The sequence below is a fragment of the Rhinatrema bivittatum genome, chromosome 1 (assembly GCF_901001135.1).
Source record: "Rhinatrema bivittatum chromosome 1, aRhiBiv1.1, whole genome shotgun sequence".
NCBI classification, from domain to species: domain Eukaryota; kingdom Metazoa; phylum Chordata; class Amphibia; order Gymnophiona; family Rhinatrematidae; genus Rhinatrema; species Rhinatrema bivittatum.
The window spans coordinates 620,477,377-620,492,713 of record NC_042615.1 but is presented as its reverse complement, the minus strand read 5'-3'; the positions used below and the strand labels follow the sequence as shown (position 1 = coordinate 620,492,713).

The 15,337-nt window shown below is 46.7% G+C and overlaps 1 protein-coding gene across 2 annotated transcripts in view; it reads right to left on the bottom strand.

Annotated features, from left to right (window-relative positions):
• Positions 1-15,337, bottom strand: part of MCC (MCC regulator of WNT signaling pathway) — a 702,540-nt gene that overhangs the window by 533,399 nt on the left and 153,804 nt on the right. The window contains exon 1 of one of the 2 annotated variants that reach the window (XM_029571538.1): positions 3,422-3,700. The exons of the other annotated variant lie outside the window; for it this stretch is intronic. Coding sequence (XP_029427398.1) covers positions 3,422-3,478 — 57 coding nt within the window. The 5' untranslated portion in view covers positions 3,479-3,700. Of the gene's footprint in view, positions 1-3,421; positions 3,701-15,337 lie in introns of those variants that run through there. 2 annotated transcript variants of the gene reach the window in all.

Genomic DNA, 15,337 nt, shown 5'->3' with positions numbered 1-15,337 from the left:
GCCTTTAATGGGCTTGTAGGGCAGTGTAATCACAAAGGGGCCAATGTGATACATTTCTGCAGAAAACGTGGGCAGGCGATTGAATATTTAAATGAGGGGGGGGGGTCACGCTGCCAAGGAGGCACCAGGGACAAATGTGCGCCCCTAGCGCCTCCTTGGCAGTGGGTGCCCAGGAGAGCTGGCTGTCAGCGTCCATTTTCCTCACCTGGCCACTGGCACACTTTTTTTTAATTAAAAAAAAAATTTTTTTTGTAAATATTCTGGTCCTTTTGGTTCCTCGACTTAATTTCGTGGCAATATTAAAATCAGAGGAAGTACAGAAAAGCAGTATTTTCTGCTTTTCTGTACACTTTTAGGGCTGCTCAAAAATTAACGCCTGCTCTGGGCAGGCGTTAAATTTCTGAGGATAAAAATATGCGCATCGGGCACACATTTTTTTTTTCAACCAGGGGAGAAGAGCTAATAGCCTTATCAACATGCATTTATACGTGATGCACTATTAGCTTCGCAAGGGGGTTGGACGCGCGTATCCCCTTATAGAATAAGGGGTTGTGGACACGCGTCCAAAACCCACGTCCAGCCACAGGTTAAACAGTGCACTCAGCTTCGCGTACTGTACTGCATCGGCCACAAAATCACTTTACCCTCCATTGCCTCAGGTTTGAACTTAAATTGTGAGCCCTCTAGGGACATGAAAGTACCCAAATGCAATGCACTTTGAAGTTCCAAAAAGCGGAATATAGATAATGAATTAATTAGTTCGTGGACTGGCTGGCAGAGTAAGGTAACCTTGAATCAATCCACTTACATAATCCACCGGTCTGCTTTCCAGCAACTTGCCCTTCACCATCTTGCTTCCTGACCCTGAAGTAACAGTACTAATAATTGCATCCCTGCTGCTGGCAAAAGATTAATATGCTCACAAAGAATAAATACCTTCCCCATTAATGGATGATTAAAAACTTTGTGTAAGGATTTTTTGTTTGGGAGTGGTGGTTGGTGCTAATGAAATGTACCTTTAGTGCAAGATCAGTATCTGGGAATCTGCGATCAGAGATTAGCCACAGGACTGCTCTCTAAAACAAAGGATGGGGGGATTCTTTGCACCTGAAAGCTAAACTGCTACATGGTACAGTTGCCCTTCTCCCTTCATCTCACTCTGTACAGCACATCCAGATTCATCCAGTCAAAAGACATCAGGCAGTAAGAACTGGGGGAGTGGGGGAGGGGGGCATTTGTGTCATGCAGAATACAATGGAAAATTAGGAAAACACTTTCTTGCTTTCTTGAATCCTCAGTGTTGTAAATGGCTCATGCTTTGTAAATGCAAGATGATCTTCAACTTAAAACAGCCTTGCACTTTGAGTCCAACCTGCATGGTAGACAAGGCTTGAACATAGAACATTTAAAAAAAAAAAAATATATATATATATATATTTATTTTTTTTTTACAAAGGGCTTTTTGAAAAATGAATCTGAATGAGAAACCTCCTGTTGCTTGTATTGCCTGTGATTTTAATCACCCAAAAGGCCCAGGTCTACTGAGCAACTTTATAACAGTATAATGCAGGGCAGCAAACCTCCCTTCCTGAACAGAGATCTTTTCAGGGATAAGGAGACAGCAGGACTGGATGCCCCTTTCTAGGAGGGCACACAATCCTAGTCTGCTTGAAAATGAGGCAGCGCACATTTACTGAGGAGGACACAGCTGCCTCATGTGGTTTTTCTCTACTATTTGCCACATTAAGATGAAAAAAGATTATTTGTATGCCTTTAGTTAAAATATCAACAACGTACTTATTTGCTCAAACAAATGGTCTTTCTAAAGGAATGAAATGGGCTGATTGCTTTTGCAGTCTTTTAATAATTGTTATAAAAAAAAAAAAAGTGTGCCAGCAAATTGACAGCCACCAGATAATTAATTAATTAGAAACAGTTATGATGTCTATGAGAGTAAATGAATACAGCTACTTCACACCACTTTAACAGTAGTATACAAGCTGCACCATCATTTCGTTACTTTAATACAATAATTGTACAAAGCAATTCCTAACTGATTGCAATGTCCCCATCCACTAAAAGGCTCTCACCAGAGAATATGGATGCTAAGTTACTGGCTCAGAGTCACACATGGGGGGAAACACTGAGGTCTCTCCGCAATACTCTGGCAGCCCCACATCACACTCTCCTATAACTGCAAAAGCTGGTAGATTTCACAAACACATGCAGTCACCCCAGTGACTGCCTCATCTTAAAGCTAACAATGCTTGCCCTACGTGCAGATGGGAGGGGAATGCTGTCAATCTTCCAGTAAATTCCTGAATTATTCGACTGGTCTCTTCCCAGTGCTCCATCTGGTCACAGGAACAGAGGACAATATTTGTTACTGATAAACACAATTTGCAAGTAAACCCAGGCCTGGCTCCCTGCTGTCAGCTAGTTCACAAGGTCACTCATAAGGGCATTAACTACAGGCACTGATCTGATGAGTCTCCAACCCTTGCTCACATGCATACAAGACACGGCACACCGAGGTGATAAAGGAGATCTTGTGAAGGCATTTATTTCTGAAATAACACCATCCACCGGTGTAAAAGATTCTTCCATTATGAAATAAAACAAAGGTATACGCGACAGCACAATATCCGTTCAGAGCGTCCGAGACTCTTAAACACAACACACTTTTCATTTCAGAACCATGTTTCCAGACCAATCCGAAAGGAAGGGAAAAAAAAACAAAAAACCCCCGACAGCCTTCCAGCAAACGTAGCTTAGTAGAACATTGCTGCTTTTCTTTGGCAATGCACGGATTTAGCCTGGAAGTACTCGGATGCTGCCTCAGTGGCTTTTTGTACCCGCAGCCTGGCTCGGGGCATGGAGGGGCTCAGGACGTTCACTGCAGGAGCAGCAGCAGGAAAGACAAAAGTTAAAGTCTTAGCGCGAGCAGGGCAATCATGGGCGAGTCTCAGAAAAGTTTGCAATCGGGGAGGGGGGCGGGAGAGGACGGCTTCCCAATAGCTGGGACTTCTTCTCCCTTCCCCCCGCTAAGCTAACACTGGTCGCACCACTTCAGCTCAACTCCACGGAGCCCATTCCTAAAGTTGGCAACGCGTGAGTCAAATGCAGTTCATCATTATTATTATTATTATCATCATCATCGTTATTATTATTATTCCTCCTCCTGTGACCAAGCCCCGATCTGAGTCAAAAGCGAGCATGATCTCAAATCGGGTAATTTTCTCTCTTGCACGGAAGGATCGTCTGCCTGCCCCCCCCCCCCCCCAAACCGGGAGCCGATCCTGCTCGCAGCCGCTTCCCCTCCTCCCCCCCCGAGCCAGGCTGCTGCAGATGCGCTCCCACCCCCCCCCGTAGCTCGAAAGGTTGGGCGAGAGAAACCCGAAGGGGCGGCAGCGGCTCTCACCTCGCTCAGCTCTGCGCTCGCCTCGGCGCCGTATTTCAGCCCCAGTCCGGAAGTCATGGCTGGAAGCGGGGAGGGCGATCCTCCGCCGCCGCCTCAGGGTCTGCCCGCCGAGCCGCCTTCAGCTCCTGCCGCCGTCTGCCCTGCACACTCCGCCCCGCACGGCCATGTTTACCGCAGCCCGCCTCATTTACGCGGCCAGCGGCCACCGGCCCTGGAGGGGGGGGGGGGCGGGGGCCCGAGCCTGGGAAACCTCCTGCTTCCTCCCCCCTCCCCCCCGGAGCACTGCCAGAGTAGCGCAGGGAGGTGGAGGGAATGCAGCTTGGGTGCCCCCCCCCCCCCCGGGCCGGGAGCGGGAGGCTGGCACTGCGCTCCCGCCCGCCCGGAATTTGAGCGTGGTTTATGATTAAACGCAGCTGGCTTGCTGCTGGCTAAGGATGCACAGAAAGAGTTGCACCACAGAAAGAGAGAACCTAAGCCCGAAAAATTTGAAACAACAAGAAGAGAGCATCTTTCCAGTTTACTGTACACACGTCTAACTGCTGACTGTTGTGAAACTCCAAAGTACAAACGTGAATGGGCACAAAATGGCACTCGCCAGACAGTTACAACATTTCAGATGTCATTGCCACTCAGGGTGGCCAGAGATGCATAACCGGGCCGTCGCTTTCCGCCATCCCCATAGTTCACAATTTAGTTGGAATGGGTCCCAACGTCTACCCATTGGGATCCCTGGGGAGTAAAACCATAGAGGAGATGGAAGAAAATTCAGGAGGAACAGGTACAGGAGGGGGATGGGGGATTAGCATAGCAGGAGCCAGGTGTTCAGGGCAGGTATGGGGTGGATGCAAAAGAACAGGCAGAGGGGAGTTAGCCATCGAATACTTCAGGGACAAGGCAGAAGGAAGGGGACAGCAGAGGAGAGCACCCTCCTGTCACACCCTTGCTGAGTAGCATAGTTCAACAGGGCCCGAATAGTATTCTGATGACACAGCAGGAAGGACAGCAACTCACCAGCCAAAAAAAATGGCGGGGCACTCAGGTGCCATTCAATAGCGGACACCTTGGCTGCTAATGGGCAGTAGTTTTAGCTTGATTATAATAGCCCTGAGTACCAACACCACAAACAACAGGTGACTGGGGAAGCTGGGAGAGAAAATAAATAATAAAAGGACCCATGCCAGGAATGCAGCTGGCATGGGGATGCGGTAGATAAATAAATGGGGGCAGCACAGCGCAGCTGTCCCGTGTCCCAGACATCCTGCCTGGCACGGCTTGGTGCTGGGGGGTTACAAGGTGAATAAAGGTGATATGTGATAAAGAGAATAAGAATACGATTACAACAGTAAAAGTCTCCTCGGCGGTGAGCGCTGCATTATAAAAGATATTTAAAGCTGTGGCCTAATTTATTTATTTAGAAACATTTATTACCTGCCCTTCCTACTTTCAGAGCCAATGTCAGGAAGGTTTAGCCTTAAGGCTAGAATTAGCAAGTTAATGTTGCCGTGTTCCCTAATATTGATGGTTATATATGCGGGTTAATAAAAGCTTGAAATGGTATAACAAATGATGTGGTGTCTAATGGGAGGAGCGCATGAATAGTGGGAGTGGTCGAATGTGTGCGGCATGCCAGGGTTATCAAAGGGGGGGGGGGGGGTGTTTAAACTCGACTCAGTTTTTTTTCAAAAGCCAAATTTTGTAACACCATATGCCAAATTCGAGCAATTCTAAACAAAGGCACATAAACGGATCTGATGGGCTTTTCCCATGGTTAAAGCACTGAGCTCTGAAACCTGGTGATCCAAATCCAGGGCACCACCTCCTGCACTCACTGCAAGAGCCTGAGCAAATCACCTTACAGCAGTATCTCAACACAGGACCCAAAAGCCCTCAGTACTCAAATGCTTCCCCAGGAGTGTACAATACAAATATATAGGGCAACACATTCTCTGACCAATAGCCAAGTTATTTTTCTGTCATCAGCACACCCGCTAGCAGAAAAAAAAACAGCACTGCTCCCTAGCCTAGAGCATTAGAAACCAGCTTAACTCAATACAACTTACTTCCCCCTGGACCCTGAAGGAGTTTCCTCACTATCAAGCAGATTCAGTAAACCGCGCAGGAGAGCCGGCGTTCCGAGGCGAGCGCCTGCTCTCCCAACGCGCACCCAGGCCACTCTCCTGGGCTGTCAGCGGGTTCGACAGCCGACGCTTGATTTTACTGGCATTTGTTGTTGAACCCGCTGACAGCCACGGGTTCGGAACACGGACGCCGGCAAAATTGAGCGTCCATTTTCCAACCCATGGGCTGCGGGCAGATTTTTTAATTTTTTTTTTATTTTGGGGGCCTCTGACTTAATATCGCTATGATATTAAGTCGGAGGGTGTACAGAAAAGCAGTTTTTTCTGCTTTTCTGTACACTTTCCCGGTGCTGGCAGGAGTTAATTTTTGGTTTGGAGTTAATTTCTGAGAGTAAAATGCATGGCTTGGCTGCACATTTTACTTTCTGTATCGAGCGGGACTAATAGGCTCATCAACATGCATTTGCATGTTGAGTGCGCTATTAGATTCGGGGGGGTTGGCCACGCATTTTCCATGCGCTATTACCCCTAACTGTATAAGGGGTAATAAAAGTGCGTCAAAAACGCGCATCCAAACGGGGGCTAACGGTGCGCTCGGCCTGAGCACACCGTACTGAATTGGCCTGTCTGGGTGGTACTCAAGTACCCACTGCACCCACAGAGCTGGCTAGAGAAGCCCTGAACTAGGTGGTGCTGCTAGAAAAGGCAATCTGTGCTCAATTTAAGCTGTTAGTAAACAAAGATGAACAGAAAAATCAACCTAGGATTAACTGTACCAAATATTGTAGCCTCTCACTATAACTAACCTCTCTTTTAACAGTCTTGCTTACGACAAACTGAAGTCTTGCCTCCCAACATTTTTTGAACCATATTTGTTACAGCAGCCAAACTCTGCTAAAGCAAAACATGCCACATCTGTAGTAAATTCACTAATTGACTCCAGAATGCCACATCCCTCCTTATATACAGGCCACATTGTGCAGGGCCCTCGATGCCAGCAGGAACAAGGAGTAAACTTCCCTGGAGCTACATCTTCTGCTCTTACTGAGTGTCACTGTAGATGCAGGATTTAGCATAAACCTTTCTCCATTCAGCAAGTCAGGGACTGCATTTGGGATGCCTTTTTCTGGTTCTTAAGGTTGAGAGCTGGCAAAGGTTGGCAGCCGCAGGAAGAATCAGTGGCTCGTATATGAAACACATGTGCAAAGCTTTCATACTGTCTATGGGCTAGTCCCCTGCTAGCTGGCTGTTAATAAGCATCTCATACTTAGGACAGTTCATCATCCCAGCTTCATCTGTGCTCACTGGCTAAGCACTTACTTAGTAGAGATGTGCATTCGTTTTGCCGAATTGGAAAATTTCAACAAAATTGTTCAATTCGGCATTTTTGGGGAGCCCGAAAGATCGGGATTTTCCCGTTTTTTTTGCAAAAAATCGTTTTTTGGGTTAGTGCCCGTTAACACAAAGTAACAAAACGGTTTTTGTTAGCGCGTGCTAACTCCCGTTTTTTGTTAGTGTGCACTAACGGGAGTTAGCGCGCACTAATGGGAGTTAGCGTGCACTGACTCCCGTTACTGCGCACTAACCCAAAAAATGATTTTTCGCTAAAAAAAAAAACCCGAACCACAAAAAAACGACATTTCCCACTGCGCCCGAAAAACGAAAAACGACACGAACACAAAAAACGATTCACATCTGCTTAGTACTGTGGCTAGTTCAGTATCTCAGACCCGGATGTACTAAGGTTTTGGGTATACAAACCTGAGTAAAACTGTGCACAAATGAGTGCACCTCCATGCAAATCCCATGTTAGTCGAGGCATTAGCTATGATTCCCCAATGCTGCAAGTTGTTTTTTTTAGTGCTCGAAATTTACCTCCTGGTCAGCGGTGGAATAAAGTTACTGGGGCTAGTGTTAGCCTGGGGTTAATGCAGGGGTCTTGTAAATAGGATTTATTCATATAAAACATAATTAGTGCACAAAACAATTTTTCTGTGCATCCGCATGTTTTCTGCACACAAAACATGATCTGTGTGTAGAAAAAATGGTTTATGCATATAAATTATGTTTTATGTGTGCTAAGCATGTCTTTGTGTGTTCATTCTTAGCTTAACGTGCTTTTTTTCACACTTCTGAAGTATTAGTATTCCATTAGCTAACCAAATCAGGAGTTAACTCTTTTTTTAATGCATGAGTAAAGAAAATGTGCGCTAAAGTTCAGTGCATAATTTTAACTCACATCTTATCAAATTGGTGGTCTCGGTATTTCGTTCCTTTTTGTCTGCCACGGTGCTGCTTTCATGGCATGACTCATAACACAAGATACCCATGCAGCACTGGCCAGTCAGGCCATCAAAAATAGAACTTTTTGCTGACCCAACTTAAAATTTGGTTGCCGGGGCCACTGCTAAATTTGATCTTCAAGAGCACCCCAGTCCTGGGCAGTCAAGAGGAGCACAAGCCTGAGATCTGATCTGATCCCAGTTCATTTACATGGCAGCACCGGTCACCACTCCGTGGACCACCAAACTTCCACAGTCCCCCTTCTAATCTGTATGTACAACATCATTTATAATAATCACCTCTCACCCCTACCACTGCGTTTATTTGTGCAGTCACTGTGCAGCATATGTCATTCCCACCGTGAATCAATAGCAATCATCGTAAATACAGCACCAAGGCTTCTCTACTAGAAGCAAAAAAAAAAAAAATATATATATATATATTGAAAGCCGAGCAGGCCAAAGCAAGAAACTGAATGTAAAGCGACCAGAGGGAAAGGATTCTTCCGCTCACAGTGACCAGGCTTTCTTGGATGTAACTAAACAATGTTCAGTTTAATGAATGGTTCTCTGTTTCCTTATGGGATCTAGAGAAAAAGGGTTAAACCCACACTGACACTGAGTCTCCAGGAGGTAGTGAGGAGGGGCTGAAGCACCCATTACAAAAGGTAATTACAGACCACTAGAGATTTACAGATGTACACAATGAATTACTGTTGCGACTCGGACCGGGTTGTGGACCTTTGGCCTGAGTTGGGATTGTCGCTACCTGGGAGGAGGATTTAGATTATATATATTCCGCTTTTTGCACTTTTTTCAGTGCTTCAAAATGGATTACATTCAGGTATTGTAGGTATTTCCCTATCCCCAGAAGGCTTACAATCATACAGGCCGATACAGTAAAACCCGCGGGAGAGCCGACGCTCCAAGGCTGACACTGACACTGTGCGCGCTCTCCCAACGCGCGCGCAGGCCACTCTCCTGTCCGCGCGATTTAGTATGGAAATGAGGGCCCGCGTCCCTAGCACCTCTTTTTTGACAGGAGCGGCGGCTGTCAGTGGGTTTGACAGCTGACGCTCAGTTTTGCCAGCGTCGGTTCTCAAACCCGCTGACAGCCACAGGTTCGGAAAACGGATGCCGGCATAATTGAGTGTCTGTCTTCCGACCCGCGGGCCGCCGGCTGATTTAAAAATTTTTTTTTTAATTTTTAATTTTTTTTAAATTTTGGGGCCTCCGACTTAATATCGTTATGATATTAAGTCGGAGGGTGTACAGAAAAGCAGTTTTTTCTGCTTTTCTGTACACTTCCCCGGCGCCGGCAGAAATTAACGCCAGCCTTTGGGCAGGCGTTAATTTTTGAAAGTAAAATGTGCGGCTTCGCTGCACATTTTGCTTTCTGGATCGCGCGGGAATAACTATTAGGGCCATCAACATGCATTTGAATGTTGTGGGCACTATTAGTTTTGGGGGGTTTGGCCATGCGTTTTCGACGCGCTATTACCCCTTATTGTATAACGGGTAAAGCTAGCGCATCAAAAACGCGCAGCCAAACCCGGGCTAACAGTGCGCTCCACCGGAGCACACTGTACTGTACTGTATTGGCCTGTAAGTTTGTACCTGAGGCCCCCACCACAGGTTCCCAACGTCAGGAGGCGAGGCTGATGGGCGACAGGGGCCGAAGGTGGACGCTTCACCACTACCAACTCCGTTCCCCGCAGGTTGAGCCCTTGAGTTCCGGGGGCCGGCTGGACTTAGGTGGGCCCCTGTGAGGACGCTCCGACGAGCGATGATCCGAAGTCCTGGGCCAGCAGCAAGCAAGAGGTTTGAGGTCCGATCCTAAGTCCAGGGCTGGCGGCAAGCAAGAGGCGTGAAGTCCAATCCAAATTCAAAGCCAGGAAGATCCGTCTGAGGAAGAGGAGAAGGAGCGGGAACCGGGCACGGAGGCAGGAGCAGGCACAAGGGAGACCGCAAGAGGAACCCGGGAGAAAAGAACAGGAGCACTGGAAGCAGGAATGCAGGACAAGCACAGCACCGAAGCACAGTACAGCAGACCTGTTGCCAAGTCGCCAGGGAAACGTCCAGGCTGAGTATTTAAAGGGCAGAGCCCTGACGTCAAGGGGGAAGGGCCGGCGGTGTCTTCCTGCCGCGGGCCCTTTAAATCTGCCCGGAAGGCGCGTGCGCGCGCCTAGGCAGGAAGTTAGCCGGGGGCGGCGCCGGCGTTAGCTGCGATGGAGGCCCTCTGGCCTCGGAACCCCGCACAGGAGGAGGGCCCGGGACGTAAGTATAACAATTATTTTATTTATTTATTTATTTAACACTTTTCTATACCGACCTTCATGGTAATGACCATATCAGATCGGTTTACATCGAACAGGGTAGAAAAACTGAAACAAAAATAAATAAATAGATAAATAGACATATGAACGGAGGCGGCAAAAGTTACATTCAACAAGGTAGGTGAAACTTGGAGGCTTAATCAGCAAGAAAGAGAGGCCTAGGATGGCAGAAAACTAGTAATATAATACAATAAGGTAAGCGGGCTAGCGCTTAATGAACTTAGAGGTACAAGGTTCCATCGTTCATGAATTACAATATGAATATCTTAAGCTATACATTCACAGCTGAAACACCAAATTAAACACAGCTGATACTGAGAAATTCTCACAAAAATGATATTTCACAGGTCAAAAACTTTACATTTCTTTAATAAAAATTTATTGTCATTTAATTATAGGCTCTCGTTAGTCACAGAATTACATAGACAAGTAAGTCCATTTCACATTCTTTAATTCGCTTAACTTTTTATATTCTAAATTCTTCCTTTTTATTCTTAAACAACAAAGAACTAGAGTTAAGTAGTACTATATCTTATAGCCGAGTAAGAGGAAACTGGACATGACTTATAACACCCACCAAATAATATTTATTGTGAAATTATGTTACAGTATTTTAATGGCACCTGTTTAAGAGTTAGAATTCCAGACACTTTATACAACATATAGTTTTTGTGCCCTATTGTGAACCGTTGTGATGGCACCCGCTTAACGACGGTATAGAAAAGATTTTAAATAAATAAATAAATAAATAAATAAATAAATAAACAATTCATTAATTTTTTTCATTTCACTTTCTTAGAGGTACTTCACTTATGAAGTCTAGGTAACAGGCAAGTAATAAGTTGATTCATTTAACTCTTTTTAACCCTTTAGTTACACTTCCTTCTATTTTGAAACCCTTCCTTACAGTTTCTCTCTGCCACTGGAGAGTGGCAACAGTCAGGATAAGTATACTTCTTTTCCAATTTACTTCCCTTTGGAACATTTCTACAGTACCTGAATGTAATCCACTTTCAAGCACTGTGAACAGCGGAAATATAAAATCTAAATAAATTAAAAAAACAAAAATGTGGGAACTTCACAGGTAAGCCTCAATCAGCTTGTCTTGTATTTTTGTTTGTGATTGTTTGTTTATTTGCAGTTCACGTGACTCTTGGGTGCCCATTGACTAAGAGTCCTAAGATACCAGCCCAGGGTGATGATTCTGGAAGCAGATGGTGCCATAGGGTAGCTGTTTTTCAGCCTCTTGATGTGCACAGCACTTCACCCACATAATACTAATAAATTCAAATAAATTGCCTCTCAATACCATTTCACACGTAGTTATTCCAGGTTTACCCTGGCATGCAATATGCCTGACTGACTGTGTGCATGCTATTCTGAACGGACTGTCTAAGCTACAGGTAAATAGAACAAAACCATTCACAATCCTAAGGCTAATACTGCAGTTTTTCTGAACTTGATTACAGGCCTATTGCTAACAATCACCAAATCCTAACTCCCCCCTTCCCCCCTCCTCCACCCACCCCATAATTTAGTTTCAACACTATGAGGACAATTTTTAAAACCATTTACCCAGAAAATTGGCCTGCTTGAAAGTTGTCCTCCTCTGTTCAGGTAACAGTATGTGCAGGCTTGCACAGTATGCATCCTTTCAAACTTTTAGCTGGGTTTAAATGGAGAAACTACTTACCTCATAATTTCGTTTTCCTTAGTGTAGACAGATGGACTCAGGACCAGTGGGTATTGTGCTCTTCTGCTAGCAGATGGGAATCGAAGTCAGATTTCAAAGCTGACGTCACTCTAGATATACCCCTGCAGTAACCTCAGCTCTTCAGTATTCTCTTTGAAAGGCCATTGTGGATATATCTTTGCTTAAATAACTTGATTAACCTGATTAAAACTTGAACAGGTTCAACTAATTTCCAAACTGGAGACCGCTAGTGTACTCAATCAATTAATGCCAACACCGGACAAACTGTGGGTGTCTTGAACTAGGGGTAGGCCATGGCTTACCTGCATTTGCTTAGTTTCGAAGTTTGTTATCCGAGGTTCTCCTTTTCTGGGGCAGCCGTGGGCGGGATGCTGAGTCCATCTGTCTACACTAAGGAAAACAAAATTATCAGGTAATTTCTCCATTTCCTAGCGTGTAGCCAGATGGACTCAGGACCAGTGGGATGTACAAAAACTACTCCTGGACAGGGCAGGAGGCTTCCCGTGGCCCACGTAGTACTGTCCTTGCGAAGGCTGCGTCCTCTCGGGCTTGAACATCCAGACGGTAGAACCTGGAGAAGGTGCGTATGGAAGACCACGTTGCCGCCCGACAGATCTTGGCAGGCGACAGTAGCTTGGTTTCTGCCCAAGAAACTACCTGTGCCCTCGTAGAATGAGCCTTAACCTGTAGTGGTAAAGGCTTTCCTGCCTCTATGTAGGCTGCCTTGATTACTTCCTTGATCCAGTGGGCTACGGTCACCCATGAAGCTGTTTCTCCTTGTTTCTTCCCGCTGTGAAGAACGAACAGGTGATCCGTTTTGCGCACCGGTTCCGATCTTTCCAGGTACCGCACCAGGAGTCTGCTGACATCTAGATGGCGAAGAAGGCATGAGTCTTCCGAGTCCTTGTGTTCATCAGGAGATGGTAGTGAGATGGTTTGGTTCAAGTGAAACTCGGAAAACACTTTCGGTAGGAAGAAGGGGACATTGCGCAGCTGTATGGTTTCCAGCGTGAACCTAAGGAACGGTTCTCAACAGGATAGTGCCTGTAGTTCGGAGATGCGACGAGCTGAACATATGCCACAAGGAATACCGTCTTCAATGTTAAGAGGCGTAGTGACAGACCGCGTGTTGGTTTGAAGGAAGCCCCAGTTAGGAAGTCTAATACTAGATTGAGATTCCACAGAGGCACCGACCACTTTAGGGGTGGTCAGAGTAGTTTAATCCCTTTCAGGAAGCAGGACAAATCTTGATGGGCTGATAGCCGGATACCGTCCTCTTCAGCTCTGAAGCAAGACAGCGCGGCTACTTGGACCTTGAGGGAGTTTAGAGACAACTCTTTCTTCATACCGTTCTGTAGGAACTCCAGAATCATGGGAATCTTGGCTGTCCGCGGGAGTATCCTGCAGTCCTTGCACCAGGCATTACTCTAATTGCTTTGCCTCGGAGTCTGTGGCTGAATCGCAGGCATGCTAGTCTGACTGCTCAAGCTTCAAGGCGATTTATGTTCCATTCTGCCTCTTCCTTGTTACATTGTCCCTGGGCCTTCAGCTCCTGACAGTGGGCTCCCCACCCTCGCAGGCTCGCATCTATGGTGAGCAAGGTCCAGTTCGGTAGGGATAGGCTTACTCTTCTGTTTAGGTGGTCTTCCTGTAGCCACCACTGGAGCTGAGAACACACCTCTGCTGGTAGTTGGAGGCAAACTGAGTAGTCCTGGGACAGTGGGTTCCATTGTGACAGTAAGGAGCACTGGAGTGGTTGCATATGGGCTCTTGCCCATGGGATGACTTCCAGGGTTGATGCCATGAGGCCGAGGACTTGAAGATAGTCCCATACCTTGGGGCATGCATTGGTCATTAATCGTCGTAATTGTTCCATCAGCTTCCTTCTCCTTGGGGAAGGGAGGAAGGCTTTGTTCCGTTTGGTGTCAAAACAAACCCCCAGGTACTCTAGAGACTGAGAGGGCTGCAGGCTGCTCTTGTCCGTGTTCACGACCCAACCGAGTTCCTGCAGTAGGCTCTTGACTCTGCTGGTCACCTGCCAGCTCTCTTCCGAAGACTATGCCCTGATCAGCCAGTCGTCCAGGTAAGGGTGTATCAAGATCCCTTCCTTCCTCAGTGTTGCCACCACGACCACCATGATTTTGGTGAAAGTTCTGGAGGCGGTTGCTAGGCCAAAGGGTAGTGCTCGGTACTGGTAATATTGACCCAGTATCGCAAAGCGCAGGAAGCATTGGTGATCCTGATGGACTGGGATATGAAGGTAGGCTTCAGAGAGGTCCAGGAAGGTTAAGAACTCTCCCGGTTGTACTGCCATTATTAAGGAGCGAAGAGTTTCCATGCGGAAGTGAGTACCCCCAGATGACGGTTGATGTTCATGAGATCCAAGATGTGCCAGAAAGATCCTTCCTTCTTGGGAACGATAAAATAGATGGAATGGCATCCTGTATTTTGTTGGGGCATGGGAACCAGAGTTATTGCCTTCATGCTGAGTAGTCTTGTTAGAGTGGTTTCTACTGCCAGTCTCTTGGTGTGAGAGTGGCAGGGTGACATCATAAGTTTGTCCCGAGGAATGCTGCGGAACTCCAGAGAGTAACCTTCTAGGATGATGTTTAGTATTCATTTGTCTGACGTTACCTCGACCCATCTTTGGTAGAAGAGGGCAAGTTGACCCCCTATCTCCTCTTCCTGTGGATAGGTTGGCCCATTCTCATTGTGGGGCACGGCTGGATCCTGCTCCCGGGCCTGCTGCCCTCTTGGCCTGTCGGTTCCAAAAGGGCTGGGACCTTCTGGAGGGACGAGGTGCCTGGAACTGCGAGTTCCTGTAGGGTCTAAAGCGCTGAGAACCTCTGCCCTTGGTTCTTCTGGGGGAGGGATGCTGAGATATTTAACTCCTATCTTCCGGTAGCCGAGGCACTGGGGATTTGCCTCATTTGCTGGCTAACTTCTCCAATTTGCTTCCGAACAAGAGAGATCCTTTAAAGGGTATTCTTGTGAGATTCGCTTTAGATGTCGCTTCCGCAGACCAATTCCATAGCCATAGTTGTCTTCTGGTTGCCACTACCAAGGCAACGCCCCTGGCCGAGGTGCACACCAGGTCTGAGCTTGCATCCATCAGGAAGGCTGCTGCAGGTTCCATCATCTCACTGGTATACGTTCCGGGGTTATTTGCCTCTCTTGAGAGAAGCAAGTAGGAACATGCCACCAGTGCACAGCAGGAGGCAATCTGTAGTGTCGTTGCTGTTGCATCAAAGGCCTGCTTAAGTATGGATTCCAATCATCTGTCCTGGGTATCCTTCAATGCAGCCCCTCCCTCAATGGGAATCAATGTTCACTTTGAGATGGCACAGACCATAGCGTCCACTTTCGGGAAACACAGGTGTTTCTTGGTCGTTAGTTCTAGAGGGTATAGGGCTTCCAAGGCCCGAACCCCTTTGAAGCTGGCCTCCGGAGAATCCCACTCCAGGTCAATCAGTTCCTGGATAGCTTCCATCATTGGAAAGTAGCAT